This window comes from Cupressus sempervirens, chromosome 8 (genome assembly GCF_028749045.1).
Source record: "Cupressus sempervirens isolate cs-2001-9-10 chromosome 8, ASM2874904v1, whole genome shotgun sequence".
NCBI lineage: Eukaryota > Viridiplantae > Streptophyta > Pinopsida > Cupressales > Cupressaceae > Cupressus > Cupressus sempervirens.
Window position 1 is genome coordinate 349308809 of NC_143125.1, and position 17340 is coordinate 349326148.

At 33.0% G+C, this 17340-nt stretch overlaps 1 protein-coding gene across 1 annotated transcript; it reads right to left on the minus strand.

Moving 5' to 3' along the window:
* Nucleotides 1-2047: 2047 nt before the first annotated feature.
* Nucleotides 2048-4044, minus strand: LOC149542773 (cytochrome P450 77A1-like). Its single transcript, XM_089797662.1, has one exon. The coding sequence runs from the start codon at nt 3780-3782 to the stop codon at nt 2292-2294; it is 1491 nt and encodes a 496-aa protein (XP_089653788.1). The 5' UTR covers nt 3783-4044; the 3' UTR covers nt 2048-2291.
* Between the last annotated feature and the right edge of the window lie 13296 nt (nt 4045-17340).

A 17340-nucleotide genomic window follows, 5' to 3' on the forward strand; every position in this document is an offset into this window, starting at 1 on the left:
TCTATGAAGGAAGTTGGATTTTAGGTGATACCTTAGGAAGTCATCATTCTCTAGAGGTTTATTTAGCCATAGGTCACCCAGAACTTTGGAATAATCTCATGTTTATCTAGATGTGTTCAGTTTGTAAAACCTGGCATAACATGCAAACATGAGAGATAACACTCATGTCAGCCAAACAAAAGTCTAATGCATTGTTCTTAGCAGAAAATCCATACATCCCTAATCCAAACTTCAAGTTTCAAGGGTCAAGAAGGTAACTGAAGTGTATTCAGATAGTCCAGATACAACCACTACTAAATATAACTAAATCTAGTTTTTTATTTCTTTTGTTATGTAATTTTATATCATCGTTTCTTTTATTTACCATCATCATGTAAAAATGCATATTTTGCTTGCAATTTTAATTTTTATATTTTTTATTTTCCCTTGACACTATTTTATTTTTATACATACATACATAGACACACATTTGACCCATTGTTTAAATAAAAAAATCTTATAAATGTAAATAAGTAACAAAATATATCATATTAAGCTAATTTCAACATACTAAGAAGTTAATTAATTGATCCATGAATAACATGAACATAAGATTAACTTAGTCAAAGACATTGAATTAATCAAAGCATTAACATTAGATCCTAAGTCCAAATCCTATGATCCTCATAAGTACAATAAATACCAATATCAAACTAAAGTCAAATGCATCCTGATACATGGATTCAAACCAAAATAGAGGGGCACTACAAGACACACATGTGTGAGCAAGGCATAGAGCATGTAGGAAGGGTCATATAGGTGGGAGCATGGGGAAGTTGGAGACAATTGTAATAAGGCACACCACTTGTGAAAGTTTTGCAAAAGAGGTTGCAAGCAAAGTGGGTTTGACCATGGAGGTAACTTCGCATAAGTGACCTCCCTGGAAGTCTTGGTGCTTCACCTTTGTGAGCATCGTCTACATCCAATGAGCGCTAAGTGTTTCATTCATTCTCATGAGAGATGGGTTCATGTGAACCACTACTAATGAAACATGGGTCAATGAGTTCAACTCAATAACCACAGAGTTAAATCTTTGATAACAATATTACAATTTGATATGTTGTGGAAAATATCTCATACTTATCAAGTGATAACATGTTTATATTTTGATTCATGCAAATAGATAAAATGAAATTGATTAAGTGCAAAAGGATTAAGCAAGGTGTGAATTTGAATATTACAAGAAATGGTAATGCAAATAAATTAACCTAAATTTGTTTTAATTACCTAATTATTAATGAATTAATTTAGCTTTGAGATTTAGGTTAAATTTAATTAAATAAATTTATTGAAGAAAGGGTGAGTGATAAAGATAAAGGGAAAAAATTACTAGTAAAATAAATACTAATAATTTATTTAGTTGATGACCATGGCTAGGATAGAGTAAAATCGTGTGTATCCAAGTATGAAAAAAGTTTAAGCACTTATGTACAAGTTGCAAAATATTATTACATGGAGTGATAAAAAATCTAGTAAAAATATGATATATTTATAATACTTGGTTTAATCGAATGTTATTCACTTATGTTGGATCACTCTATTGGGCAATGTTAGGAAGTTGTCCTTAAAAAGCATGCAAGATAGATAGATAGATGAACTAATAGTTTTCAAATCTTGAAACCATTTAAATATTTTTATTATTTTTAATCGTCTTTTTAAAAAAATGAATACTTGATTAATAAGCCTTATAAATTTGATATCAAAATGACTCACTCTTGTACAAATGTAAGACTTGAAGATGTTATATTTGCACTAAGAATAAAACAATTAAAATTATTCTTCTTTAACCACAACCTTAGTATGTCATTGTCTAAAAGGAAAAATATTTATTTGTATTTCAACCTTACCATATAAATAATAACAACTTATTAAAAACAAATTTAAATGTATAAACCCTTACCATATATATATAATCTAAACCCCTCTACATTGAGCAAGTGTGAAGCACCCCAAACCAAGTCAACTATTTAATAGACTAATTTCATTACGCATATTACATATATTAACATTTTAGAAACTAAAATATATGTTACATTTAATAGCATTTTAAAATCTAACCAATAATTACATATTGTTTTTTGATGTTTGAGTAATTAATTAGGTTTCTATAATAAGAAAACCGGGCGTAACCGGGACCCACTTCCCTATCGGGGGCCTATTTTACTTATATAGCTTCAGCTGAATGAAAATGGACGTGGACTCTTTTATGCGCTTCCCTGATATACATTGAATAACATTCTACTGTTTGTTCGTTAACCAGTACACGAAGCCCTCTCCTTGATCACTGCCTGCAGCGGATTCTTCATAACCACAGTGAACTCCTCCATCTCAGCAAGGTCCACCGTTTCTCCCTCTTTGCTCTGCCATTCAAATTTCTGAACCAGCGTGGCTACAAGAAGCTCAACATGGAGCATTGCCAGTCCCAATCCAGGGCAAATCCTCCTCCCAACGCCAAAAGGCATCATCTTGATCTCCTTGCTTCCCGTCAAATCGACATCCGCCTTCACAAACCTCTCCGGCACAAACTCCTCTGGATTCTCCCACTCCACGGGATCGCTCCCCATTAATCCCACACAGAAATTCACCAGCACTCCCGCTGGGATATCAAAACCCGCAAGACTACAATCTTCCGTAACACTATGCGAAAGAACGAACTTCCCAGGCGGATGTCTGCGCAGCGCCTCCTTCACCACCGCCTCCAGGTAGGGCATCTGGGATTGAAGCTTCTCCTCCTCCGCCAAGTTCTTAACCCCAATTTCTTCAATTTCCTTGAAAACCCTAGCCTGGACATGCGGAAATTTCACCAAATTCGCCATGACCCATTGTATCGTAGTCGAAGTTGTGTCGGTGCCGGCGTTAATGAACTCCGAGCACAGAGCCACGATTTCCAGATCCGTCAAAGATCTGCCGCCATCAACACTCAGAGAAAACAGAGTATCAACGTACGCCCTGCAATCTTTGCCCTTCCCCTCCGCCAGCTCTCTCCGGCGGCGATCAATAAGCCCAACTAGGGTTTCCAGGTGACGCCGATAAATCCCTTGCATCTGCTCCTGCCGCTTCCGGTAGAAAACTTGCAGAAGAGGGAAAGAGTCCTCCAACTTCACACCCGCGCCGCTGAGGAGGAGCTCTCTCATGACGCCTTCCACCTCTCGGACCGCCTTGTCGTCCAGTTGCAGTCCAAAGCACATGTAGAGCAGTAGGCAAAACGCCGCGTGCCTCAAATGCTCTATCAATTTCACCACGCCGTCGTTTCCCTCTGCCTCGGATTTCAAGCCCTGGATGAGCACCTGGAGGCCCCATTCTCTGCCCGATCTGAAGGATTTGAGGGCGTTTGAGCTTAGGGTTTCGCTCACCAGGTTTCGTCGGAGGGTTCGCCACATGGGACCGTAGGCGGCCGAATTGATGTTCATCTGATTGCTCGTCAACAGCTTGCGGATGCCCTTTGCGGGCGGTCTGCTCGCAAAGAGGGAGCCTTTCTGTACCAGAGCCTCGTGGGCCAATTCACGGCTTGCGACAAATACAATCGGTTGAGGTCCGAATCTGATTGTGAAAATTGGACCGTATTTTTTCTGAACTTGTTCTATGTAGACTTGGAAGCTTTGTTTGGAGAGCTTAATCTGCACCAGGTTGCCGAGAATCGGTAATCCTGGAGGACCCGGAGGCAGATTGGGTTTCTTCCTGAACTTGAGCAGCAGTAGCAGGGGAAGTGCAAATAGCAGAACAAGATATAAAATGGAATCCATGTCCAATGCGGCTTCAAATTTGTGCGTGATACTCTTTTTTTTTTCGAAAGCTCTGGTTATCGAACCTCTACATCCAGCCGATAGCAAAAACCCACGAGATTTTCGAGTCTGTTTAAGATTTTAACAATTTAGTGTGGTACCAGAGTTAATGCCAAACCAATCATTTCTTATCCAGAGTGAGGCGAGCAGATCGTTTACGGCAATGGACTTCTTTGCAGAATTATTTGATGTGCGATCTTCTTAACCACGAGATGTGGAGAAAGCAACTTCTGAACAGCTATCTAAATCGTATATATATTTTTAAGAGGAAGTTTTTTTTCTAATCTCTTATTATTATTATTATTTTGGAAATATATTAAGTTATGATAAATTACCACAAATCATCGATCCTTTTTTTAAGGTATTGCAAGACTTAAGTAGTTATATATATATGTTTGTTAATCATTATTATTATTAAGTTTGAGTAGACTGAACTCATAGGCTCGTCTAATTATTATTATTATATATTAGAGGAATACAAATAAATATATTCCAAATTCAATGAGATAAAGAATAAAAGGTTAGTGAAAACATAAAAATAATTAGATTCCAGATTTTCTTATGATTAATTAGATCATAGAGCCAAGGAGGTAAAATATAAAATGCTGGTGGAAACAATAAAAATGATTATATTGCAAATCAAGTGGAAAGAATACATATCTTTATATTGAAAATTCTAGAAAGTTAAAAACAAGGGATTAGGTGGAAGAAAGGATGAGTATATTAGAAGAAATCACAAAAGGAAAAATAATAAAGAGAATTCTACAACCAAAAGTCAAGCAAGATAATATAAAAGGCTCGTGGAAACAATACAAATGATTATATTGCAAATCACGCTGAAAGAATAAAATTGTTTATATTCTAAATTCTAGAAAGTTAAAAATGAGGGATTAGATGGAGGAAAGGATCTATAAATTAAGGAGAAATCACAAAAAGGAAAAATAATAAAGAGATAAATCTACAACCAAAAGTCAAGCAAAATAAAGATAGAATATGAGCAACAAGAATATAATAATAAACAAGTGCCATGTAGTGGCTTGTATTGAGGCAAGTTATAATAGTTTAAGAATAAAAATTTAATAGTGAGTTGTAATGATGTTTTTGAAATTAAAAGCGACCAAAAACAAGGGGGTCGACCCTTACATCCAAAAGGTTGGTAACCAGCACATCACCAGCAGAAACCAATAGAGGACATTACTGAAGCAAAAACAAACTAAGAAGTAACTTAACCATAGTATTTCTACCCAAACTACTAACTAGCATACTACTATGAACAGAAACAACTAATCTATAGTAGAAGTCTATACAGTTTACCAAACTACTGAAGTTCATAAAAAAACTGTTGGCATAGTCAAGCCAACCCAAGTCTGAGTAACAACTGGATACCCGCAAACCAAGTAACAACATAATAACATAAAATAAGAAGGATCCGATGATCCCTTAAAACTATAGACTTATTTATCAATTTTTTCCTTTCCCTTCCCAGCCAATAAAACCCGAGCCCAATCCTCAGCAAGAAACTTAAAGAGGAGCTTATGATCCTCCATGTCCATCTCTATTTCTTCTTTCTCCTATGCCAACAATTGGAGGGTGGTAGTTGCAGCATGAGTGACCTTTAGGGAAAATTTAGAGAAGGTGGAAAATCCTTCCTCTAAAATTTTAACCCTTTGATCCAGTTGGGCAATCACCTCCTTTTGCTCCTCGACCTTCTCTTTGTTTTCAGTCCCCACCTTTTTAACTTCCTCTTTATCTTTTTTTGCCTGGTTATCATCTTACAAAACCTTTGGGTTAGTAAAAACCTTGGATTTTTCCTTGACCGGGGTGGAAATGATAATGGGGGAGGTATTCACTTTGCTACTATCTTCACAGAAGGTAATGGGTTGTAGGGTGAAGTTGGCCGAAACATGGGTAGTCTTCGTAGTGATGGCATTTTCAGCCGACACCTGAGTATTTCCAACAAACATCTAGGCATTATCAACAGAGTTGTCAGCAGAATTCTCACTTTTTTCTACCTCCTCTTTCCCTTTTTCTCTCTTGGAGTCAGAGTTATTCTCCTCCTCCCTCTCCCTTTCATTGTTGTCAAAGCTCTCCTCCTCCACCTCTTCTACCTTGAATCTATTAGATTTTTGCTTATGTCTTGCTTGGGATTGGGCAAGCCTTCCTGACCTTCTCCTACCCTTTCCACCTCCCTCCTCCAAGTCCTCCTCTTCCACCTCCACCAGTTTTTCCACTTTAATCTTTTTACTACCCTTTTGTTCCACAACCACTTCGGCTTTCTTCTCTTTCTTATTTTCATGGCTAGGGGAAGGCCACGAGGTATGAATTTTGGTAACAGTGCTGGTACTCGGGGGGGAACTCTGGTGGTCGTGCTGGTTGTTAACCACCACCACCCTAGGGGGGCAAATGGCAAGATGGAATTGGTATAGGCAAAAAATCAGGCCTTGATGAATAATGGTGAAGTTATGCCCCTTGTTCCTCCTCTCCCTAACATCATTGACCATATCCTCCAGAGAATGTAGTAGAAAAAACGAGATAGAAATAAAATCCCTAATTCTAAAATGATTCAAGAGGGGAAAGTGGTAATAGTAGTAGACACCAAATCTGCCCTCCAGCGTAAGATATTTCATGAGCACCAGGTAGACGTCATCCCATGGAGCTGGCAATCTATCCCTCTTAAATCCTCCTATGGAGCACATTGGTTCTTCATTTTCCACAAAAAAACTACTCATAGTGGCCTCATCTACTGTTTTGGTGACCTTTCTCCATTTTTTTTCCCTTCGTAGACAGCCCGGTGGCCATGGTGATTGCTTCCTCATTTACTTGAAAAGTAATGCCATTTATGGTTACCTTGCAGTCGTTCCACCCATTAACGAACTGGAGGGCACAATTCTCATTATACTCTGCCATCGGCTACATGTAAGGCACAAATCCCCGTTCCTTTAATAGGAACCAAGTAGCCATCCTATCTTTAAAATTCTCAATTTTTGTGGGCTCTAGCCTATTCAAGTCTCCACCAATATCTTCCCCGCCTTCTTCTAATTCCCCCACCTTAGTGATGCACATCTAAACCTCCCTATCTCCAATATCACTACTAATACTATTAGCCCTGGATCTCTCTGCAAAGAGTGAAATAGTTTTAGAAGCCCGTTTTTGAGACACTTCAAAATTCCATGTGAATTCATTATGAGAATCGTGCATGTTTAACATCATAATTTTTACACCCCTAAAATCTCTGACAATTTGAATAATGATATTATTCGTACTTTCAAAGGGGAAGTAATTTGAATTCTACAGTATGTTACCATAATGGCAAAATGACACTCTCCTTAATTTGCATTCATTTATTTTTCCTTTTGTACGACCACGTCTTCTCCTCATTTCCCTAAAACTCTTATTAAATTTAGCAAATTTCAACTTTCTAAGGAAGAAATTGCCAAATTTGGCCCCGACCTTAATTTTTGTAGTCATAATTAATTAATACTCCCCCCTCTTTCCTTGTGAATCAAGAACATAATATCCTCGTTTAGATTTTCCATATTTCTCCAGCACATGACTGCTGTTAATTCAAACCCCATGGCAGCCGCTGTATCAGCCCCCTTATTTCCTTCTCTATAGATGTGTTGCAGGTGGACCCTTTCCATCCCTTCTAAAATATGCGTAATGTCCATGATGATAGTTTGAACATTCCATCTCAGTTAGGACACTCCATTTACCATATCAATAATAATTTGGAGTCCCCTTCTATAGTTATTTCCTTAACTTGCATTTCACTAATCAGCTGAAGACCTCATAGCAGAGCCATAACTTCAGTCAAATTATTACTTCCACCCCCCACCTTCCCAGAGTAAACTAACATTGCATCACCATTCACATTTCTCAGCACTCCACCCACCGCTCCTATACCCCCTCTAGCAGCACCATCAAAGTTTAGTTTAAATTGTGTTAGTGTTGGTAGTTTCCATCTTGTTTGCTATCTCTTTAACACTTTTGAGTTCTCGAAAAGATAAAAATCCTCTTGAAACCCTCATTTTTCAGCAATGCAACCTTCTTGCCTACCTAGTTCTTCCTTCGATAATTTACATTTGGCTACCCTTATATTTTCCTTCAGTAATTTCTCTGTGATTCCCATAACCACCTCCACAGGTTTTTCCTCCTCTCTAAATATTCTATTGTTTCTTTCTTTCCATATATGCCAATAAATATATGGTGGAACAATTCTCCACAAAAAAACCAATTTTGGGTGGTAGAAGGGACAACTCCAATTCTCCACAAATTGACATAAGTTGTCCTTTAGAACCCAATTCAACCCAAATTTCTCCCACACCATAGCCCAAATCTTTAAGGCGTACTGACATTCAAGGAATAGGTGAGAGATACTCTCCTCCTTTTCTTTGCAGAGACAACATCAGTTTGTGATTAAAAAAAGCCCTTCTTTTTTGATTGTCTAGAGTTAAAATTTTACCATATCAAACAGTCCACTGAAAAAAATTAATTTTAGGGAGTAGATTACTGATCCAAACTTTACTCCATAATGGTGGGCAGGAGTCCTTACTAAAGAGGTTTTCGTAAGCCGACTATAAATTCTCTGCAAGAAGTTAAGTCTCAAACTCTAGTATCCTCCTAGATCAGAATTGAGGGTCTTTGCGCTCCTAACAACATTTCCAACTCCTTAAGAAGCTGAATATCCTCTTGGAAGTAAGTGCCTTTACATAGTTTCTTCCACTTCCTCCCCTGGTCAATATAGTCCTCCACCTTCCTTACTATGTCTTCCTTTAGTAACTCCATTAGTCTTTAGTAATGATGTTGATTTAATATAATTTAATCAATATTTTTAAGATTAAAAAAAACTATCTTCATACATATTTAAATATTTGAAGAATAGTAATTTCTTTAAAAAAATTATAATTAAAAAAATGATCAAATAAATATAAGTGTAATATTAGAATTCATTTATTCTCTTTAAATTATTAAGATTAAAAATAATTATCATTTAAACTACATATATCAATAATAGTTTATAACATTAAAATATTTTTGAATTTATAATATGTAACTATTATAGCCAAAAAATTATTGGATAAGTTTTATGAATTTGATATGTCTTATGTGTTTCATATTTTATATATTTCATCTTAAATATAGTGTAGTGCTTCTTGAAATCCACTCCTATATAAACATTAGAAAAAATCAAACAATTAACTTAATTATAAAAATACTTACATTTCATTGGTTGAATAGGAAGAATTAATCACTCATTATGCACAAGTATTGCAATAGTATGCGTCTCCAACAAATACAATAAGAATATTTTTTTTTTTAAATCTAGAAATAAAAATAAAAGAGATTTATAAGTAAAAAGTAATTTGAAAATTTAAGATATTTAAAAAATATGCAATACATAATATAATTTATAATATAATTTAGTTTTGTTTCATCTAATAAAAATTGTGATATTAAAAATGATTAAAGTATTATTAAAAATATTATAGTAGTTACAATTAATTTAATTCATATAGTCCATAATAATAATTTAATTTAATTTAATTAGAAACATTATTGTATACATTTGAATTGATTCAAATTATGATGAGTAAATGTGAGAATGGTTATTGGTAATTAATGAATTGACTAAAATATATTCTTGTAGAAATAGTATAGTTATATTAATGTCTCAACTAACATATTGCTTGCAAATATTGCTACAAATAGAACCTTTGTGTGCAATGGGTACACGGAATATATATTGAAAATCAATTACAAAGATAAAGAATGATGGCATTATAGTCATGAACACTTCTATTTTGCTATCTTTTGAGGACGACTATTAATTATCTATGAGAGTAGCTATTGGAACATCAAGAGCACTTAATTTGAATAAGATTATTTTGGGAAATAATAGTCTATTGCACAAAATATTTTAAAATGTATATAAATTGCAGATAGAGAAAAAAAATTTAAAGAAAGAAAACATTACATGAGTGTATAAGAGGGTTTATAATGGGTGATTAGCATCACACATTAATGGGTGAAATCAATGAGAATGCACCCAAACCAACTCAAATAATCGGTTTTGTAAATTTTTTAATATTTGAAGTCATTTGTAGCTTCCTCTTAGCCACCAAGTTTTATATCGTGAGACTATCTAATCATTCAGAGGTACTTTCAATAAGGGTTGACCAATTCTATTAATCATGTAGGTTCTTGGAATAAATGCTCACCATTGTGATGCCCTCTTCCTCTTTCATAATGTGCATGCTCTTATATGTGTGACAAAGATTTCAAAACAAAATCTTCACGACATCCAATGCCCTATCTTATTATATTTCCTCTTGATCCCAATGTAATTTATTTCCCATGAATTCAACAATTCTTGGCCAAATTTTATGTCACCTAAATTGTAATTATATTTTCATTTCTTACACTACAACTTGTGTTTATAGGTCATGTTTAGAATCACTAAAAATAGATTTAAAAAATTAATTCATATTCTACTCCATATATGTTTGCATTGACATGTTTCTTGTGTATTGGTAATTCTATGTTCTGTTAAATGTAAATAGTCTACTATACAATATCATATATTCAAAATAAGTAAACTAAAAGTATCAAAATTTGACTTCATGCACATTTTCCTTTTGAAAGTAATCTTGTTTTTAGAAACTATATGGTACAAATAGTTTTGTAAAACAAATGAGGACATAATTTGAAAAGTATAGTGATGTATAAATTATTCAGCAACAAAAAATCCAAATCTATGAGTATAGCTATTATGAAAGATGGTTTGATGGAAGAGTGAGTTGGTGCCTTTAACAAGTTCACAAGTGCTAAGTGTGTATTAATTGTGAAAATTTAATATGTTCACTATTATCTACAATATATACAAAACATATCATGACTTATATATCTTATTTATATCATCATCTATAGATAATTTAGTGTAAGATAATATGAACAAAATAATTGATGAAATTTTACCATGAAATCCTCTAAAGTTGTAGGTCATTTACAAAAGATTTTTTTTTAAACAAAGAAGCAACTTGTTTAGTTTAAACTAGTTTTTAATTATAATATATTTATGAGCATTTTTGTTGTTGTTGCTAAGTTACTCATCAAATAACTTATTAGAAGGTAGTGGCCATGACAATAGATTCAATGTGTTCTCCTAAAGAAAAGTTTCCTCTTTATTTCAAAATTTACTTTTAGTTTTCTTTGTTATCTCTTTAGTATCATGGACCCACATATTTGTGAGTTCTATCAAGCAATCCAAATTCCTTGTTTATGCTTCCACATTTTGAAAGCATGCAAACCAAGGTAGTTTCTATTACAACATCTAACAATATTAATCTATCCTTTACACTTTGATGGATGTTCATGGTCTATTACAAAGCTCCCATTTTGTCACAAGAAGACATGATGTAAGCTCCCATTTTGTGGATCTTAGCTACAAACCTACCAATTCCATTTTCTTGAATATTTCTAAACTCCTATCTTGTGTTTGTCCTACAATCATGGTGTAAGCATTCCATGTGACCACATTTCGTTGAGGTATTTTTAAAAATAATTCAATTTCTTTGTCAATGCTTCCACACTTTTCATACACATCTATTAGGCTTGCTATGGCTACAACATTTGATATTTATCTTGTTATGTAATTTTAAGTATGCCACTCCCTTTGACTATCCCTCTATTTATTTTTGTCTCCACATCTCTCTTATTTCTCCCTATATGTCTCTCATTGTCTATTTTCCCTAACTCTTTCTACTACTTATCTCTCATTTCCTCCTTTTTTGTCCCTCCCTCTCTCTCTCAATGCTAATTTCTCTACCAATCTTTGGAAGAACAATATTTGACATACAATTCAAATTGTACTATTAATAATTTAAAATTTCTATAGAAGAGAGTACTTAGGAAGCCACTTAGAGATCGCACAGGTGTGTCCTTTTTTATTGAATGTGAACTATGTTACTAAATATTTGTTAGTTTGACTCCCTAGTAATTGACCTTTATGTCTACTTTCTCACTTCCCTTGTGTACTTTTTCTTTTCCTCACCTTTGGCGATCCCAAATTACATTATGTCATTTATTCCCTTATATCCCTACTTGATTTTTTGTAATTTAACATATAACATTACAATTGTGCATATACTATTATGAGTTATAAACAAAAATAGTTTATATTTTTAAAATTAAATGTAAACTTTGAGTTTTAATTTAAAAAGTCTTGTTCACATTGTAATAAGATTTTGAAATATCTTTAGTTTATATTATAATTTAAAATTTTAAAATTAAATGTAAATTTTGAAATTTAATTTAAAAAGCCTTGTTTACATTGTAATAAGATTTTGAAATATCTTTAATAAGGTAAAGGTTTCACTTCAAAAAAATTATAAATAAAAAGAAGCTCACTCCACATTTGAATATGATAGCAATATCACAACAAGAATCTTACTACATATCAAAATAAATAAAAAATACTTATATTATAATGTAAGTTTAAAAAATAATATGTGAAATTAAATTAAAAATATTAATTCTTTTAATGTTCTATATATTATAATAACAATTTGACATAACTTTCTACCAATAAATAATTTAATGATAATTTCTTAAACTAAAAAAAATCACAAATTGTAAATAATTATATATCGAACATAAAACCAAAATTTTAAAAATATATTTCATTTATTAAAAATTGTATTAAATAGAGACATTTTACCTATGTAGATTTTTTTTCTGAGGTAGGACAAATATCTACTACTTTTGATTGCTATGTCTATGAACTATTGAGTGCCTTACATTGGTGAACCTGCATGCACGTAAATTTGCACTCGGGACAGAGTGAAATATGCAATATGAGTTTCAGTCATATGCCATGAATGACTACTCTTAGATCCTTACAAGTGGGTGCATATTTGATTTTTAGGTTTCACATTTCTATTGAAATTAAAAATAAACAATGAATTAATCTTGGATAATACACAAACAAATAAGACATATCTTATATTCTTTATTTATTTATGGTTAAACCCACATCATGGGTTGTGCCTATGACCTTTAAGATTTGTAGCCCTATCATGATCCGTGGATGTAGCTATGGCAGCCATTTCCTTCCTGGGAAATACTGTAGTCTAGGGGCCTCTAGGTGCCAGATAACACTCTAATTATCCTATGCATTGATAAAAAAGACCTATTATCTGTAAATCATCTTTCTTTGGAGTTGAGTAAAGAGAGTTAGATCCCAAAGAATGACAAGATTTCATTTTTTCATGCAACTGAAAAGGAAAAATATAGGAGATTGGGGAGATGTATTGATGATTATTAATTTAATATAAGTAGTATATAATTAGCTTTAATGTTTAATTATATAGAATATATATTTTATAATCGTTGTCAATATACTTTAAGTTTATTTTTCTCTTTTCCTAGTATCATTCTTAGTGGATGAATTGTTGAGTGAAAGTTGGTTTTCAACTAGTTAATTAATCAATATAAACATTAACTCATGGTGTTTAATGTGAAATTAATTCTATAAATATTTTAAAATTTGGTTTTCAACTAGTCAATTAATCAATATGAACAATAATTCATGGTGTTTAATGTGAGACTAATTCTATAAATATTTTAAAATTTGATATCTCTCGACATTTCTTACATGAATTTTTAATAATATAGGTACACTACTTTAATAATAAGTAAAGAAAATTATTTAAAGAAAGATGGCTACAAGATGTCATATGTCAAATTTCAAATGACTCTTGCATAAGAAGACAAAATAGTTATTAAATGTCAAGAGATATATTACAAGATGATGTGGATGACTGAAAGAGACAATATAGTTATTAAATGGAAAGAGGCATATTAGTTCTTAGAGGTGTACTAATTATTAAATGGGAGAGGACAAGGGTAACAATCATTCAACTTCTAATGGAAATGTCGATGGGTAACAATTATTCAATTTCGTATAGAAAGGTTTAAGTTATTAGTTCATGAATACTAATATTAAATGTCAAAGTATGGATCAATAGGTATCAAGAATCACATTTAAAAAAAAAAAAATTATGTTATCACTCTTTTTAAATTTATATAAGATTGATAAGCTAGTTTTATCTACAATTATGTTAGACAATAATATGCATTTTTTAATTAGGATGATGTTACTTTATGTTGTTTATTATAATTTTTACTTTTACATATGTATTACACTAAGGGGTGTCTTCTATAGTGGCCACACAAATTGAAGGAGTGTGTGTACAGAAAAAAGAAATGTTGGTAGTTGCAAATGCTTGGTAGTAGAAGTGGATACAAAGGTTTTTTTCATGAGTTGTATTTTGTGAAGTGTTTTTTTTTTAAATTACGTTGAGAAGCATCATCTACAATTGTAGCACAAATTGAAGCAGTCTACTTACATAAAAGAGAAGTGTTGGTATTTACAAACACATGGCAATCAAAGTCAATATTAAGTATTTTTCATGAATTGTCTTTTGTGAAGCATTTTTCTTAGTTATTTTGAGAGTCATCTTCTATAGTAGTACCATGTATTGAAGGTTCAATATACATAAAAAATCATTTTTTTATGAAATTATATTTTTTTTAATAAGACTAAATAGCTACAATTGTTTTAAATGCATGTCGAAATGTCATGTTTTATTTTGTTTGACTAGATAGGCATGTTTACTAGAGCCTTGGGAAGTAGCTATTTTTTTGATGCTTTTATGTGATGTTGTTTAGTCTTGATTATTTCATTCCCAACTGATGTGATATATCCACGTGTTTGTGTGATGAGATCAAGTTCTTTTTTTAAGCTCATGTATTGTGAATTTCTTGGTGTAAGCTATGAGGTTTTTGATCAGTTATCTATTGGTTCTTTCCAATTGCTTGTATAGGATTAAGGTGAATATTGCGATTTATCTATTGGTGCTTTTCAGTTGCTTGTATAGGACTAAGGTGAATATTGTGATTTATCTATTGGTGCTTTCCAGTTTCTTGTATAAGACTAAGGTGAATATTGTGATTTCATGAGATATACTTTTATGAGCTTAGGGTAGACTATTTATGTGTATGTTGGGAAGTGGCTTCAAATGGAGGCTAGATCCCTAAAGAGGCTCCCTAAGTAACCCAATGTAAGTTGTATTAATAAGTGATAACATTTCATTAAATGGGTTTAAATGAATTAACAAGAATCAATGTTTTACCTTGCCCATGCCTCTAGTGCTAGTATAGACTAGGATGCGACTAGAGAGGATGTTTGGTTGTGACCTTCCTTGTTAGTATACCCTATATGTAAGAGAAAATATTGATGTGGCATAGAGTCACTAGGATGTTGGAGTCCAAAGAGGTTGCCAGGGTAACCTTAGAGTTAGCTGAAGTGATGACACTTGCCCACATGCATATTAGGTTTCCTACGTGTCTTTTTTGCCTCTGGGATTAGATGTTACTTGTGTACTTGGTACCTTTGAGATAGATTTCTATCAAGATTCCTTGAACTAGATTCTTATTATGACTTTTGGATTGTTATTTGTTTTAGACTTGAGATTATCTTCTCAGCACAGTGGGAATGGGCCATTTAGGTTCCACAAGGTTGGGTGGTACTATTTCTTATACCATTGAGATCTGATAGCTGGATGTCATTGTTGGATATACATGTGTAGTTGTTCTATTCTTCTACTTTTTTTATTATGTTCTCTAGTCATATTATGATGTAGTGTACTTGATTATTGGAGATCTTATGAGATGTATTTATTCATAATGTATATTCTTTTAGCATTTCATACCATGTGATTTGTATAGAGGATGATTATGCATGTTGGATTATGCCATGTTGCATCTTATGTACTTGTATATTATTTCATTTGATTTCGTACTTATGGTTATCTTATCACGTGGGCATTGTTATGTATCAGATTTAATTTTAATAAAACTTATGTATGTGATTCAATGTCATGGAACCCTTGAGAGATGTAGTTGTTATTGTATTGCTTTGTATGTATGTGAGTGATTGCTTCCACTATGTTATCTTTGGTTGTTATAATCTTTAAAAAAAATGTTTAGAAAACTTTGTGATGTAATAGGTTAATTTCTTTTGGGTTCCTTGATGGAGCGTTATATTTTGTCTCCTCATCTTCAAACCTACCACTATCATCTCTGTTCTGGCTCTTTTGGGCGCTGACGGGGAGCCTTTTGTATCAGGAGGAGGTTGTGGTGGTGGGACTCCTTCCTTTTCTTGTTGAGCTTGTTCTTTCTCAGGTTGGGCTTGTTCTTCTTGAGCAGTTGGTTTTGCCTGAGCCTCTTGCTCGTTCTCTCTTCTTCCAGGGGTTGCCTTTCTCTTCTTTCCCTTACCCTTTTGTGTCTCAAATTACTCAACCTCCTGCTCATGTTGGTGTACTATCTCTGACCTCATTAGTGATTTGGCAAGGTAGGTTGGTATAGTGATCTTTTTTCCTTTACCTCTTTTAGGTTGAGTTGTTGCTTAAAGAAGTAGGGCTTGAGGAATTGGATCCATCCAAAAAGGCTTCCTGATCCATTCTCTTGTTACCTCAACTACATTTCGGCCTCGGTGATTAATATCATCATTCTCCTCACATCCAATTTCTATATAATTTTTTTTTTGTAAATTTACAAAATTTGTATGTATTTATTTTGAGGGCTCTTTTTGTAATGCCCCTATAGGGAAACTGGTAAAACTAAGCTAAAATCATCTAAGTGGTAAAGTTTTTTTTTTAATTAACAATTGGTTCCCTAACAATTTAACCTTAGATTATTTTTCCTTAAGGGTTCATTTGGTTTGTGGAAGATGAGAGGAATTGGTTTTTCCAAACTCTGGATTTGAAATTTTTTGTGTTTATTTCAAAATTTTAAAAAAATGGAATTGGAATACCAGACTCCTAATTTTGTCTCAAAACCAAGTTGTCCAACTTCTTACTAGCAAGTAGAAATTGAAAAACAAAACCTGGTTATGTTCTTTGAGTAGTGTAAAAATAATAGATTAGACTACTTTTTGGAGTTTTCCTGTAACTCCAAGCTTACACATAAAAATGTGTCTTCACACTCATCTTTCGAGTGAAACAATAGTTCAAGTAAAATCCCAAAAATAGGAATGAAGATTTCCAAAACCTTGATTTGGTTAAATCAAGATTTCTATCTAGAAATATTGACTTCTACAATTCCACGAACCAAAAAAACCCTAAAGTAACTTGATTGATTAATCCAATTTAAAACTTAAACTTAAGATATGCTCATTAACCAAGGCAATGATATACATTAAGAGCATATGATCATTGAAACAAGAAACATAGTACTTATAAAGAAAATGAAACATAATGTTAATTCATATTCACAAGTAATCATAATGATACATATACCAAAATTATCTTCACAAAAGAGAGATAACAACCTTTTCCTTTTTAAGAAAAATTGTTTCCTTTTAAAGAAAATCTCATCTCTATCTACCCAACCCTTATACATGCTTTTCTTTTAAATACACTAGACTTAATCCCCTTTACATTATACATCAAATTACATT

Excerpts from the sequence above, each read along its gene's own strand:
- LOC149542773 (XM_089797662.1), bottom strand. The coding sequence starts at position 3,782 with ATGGATTCCATTTTATATCTTGTTCTGCTATTTGCACTTCCCCTGCTA.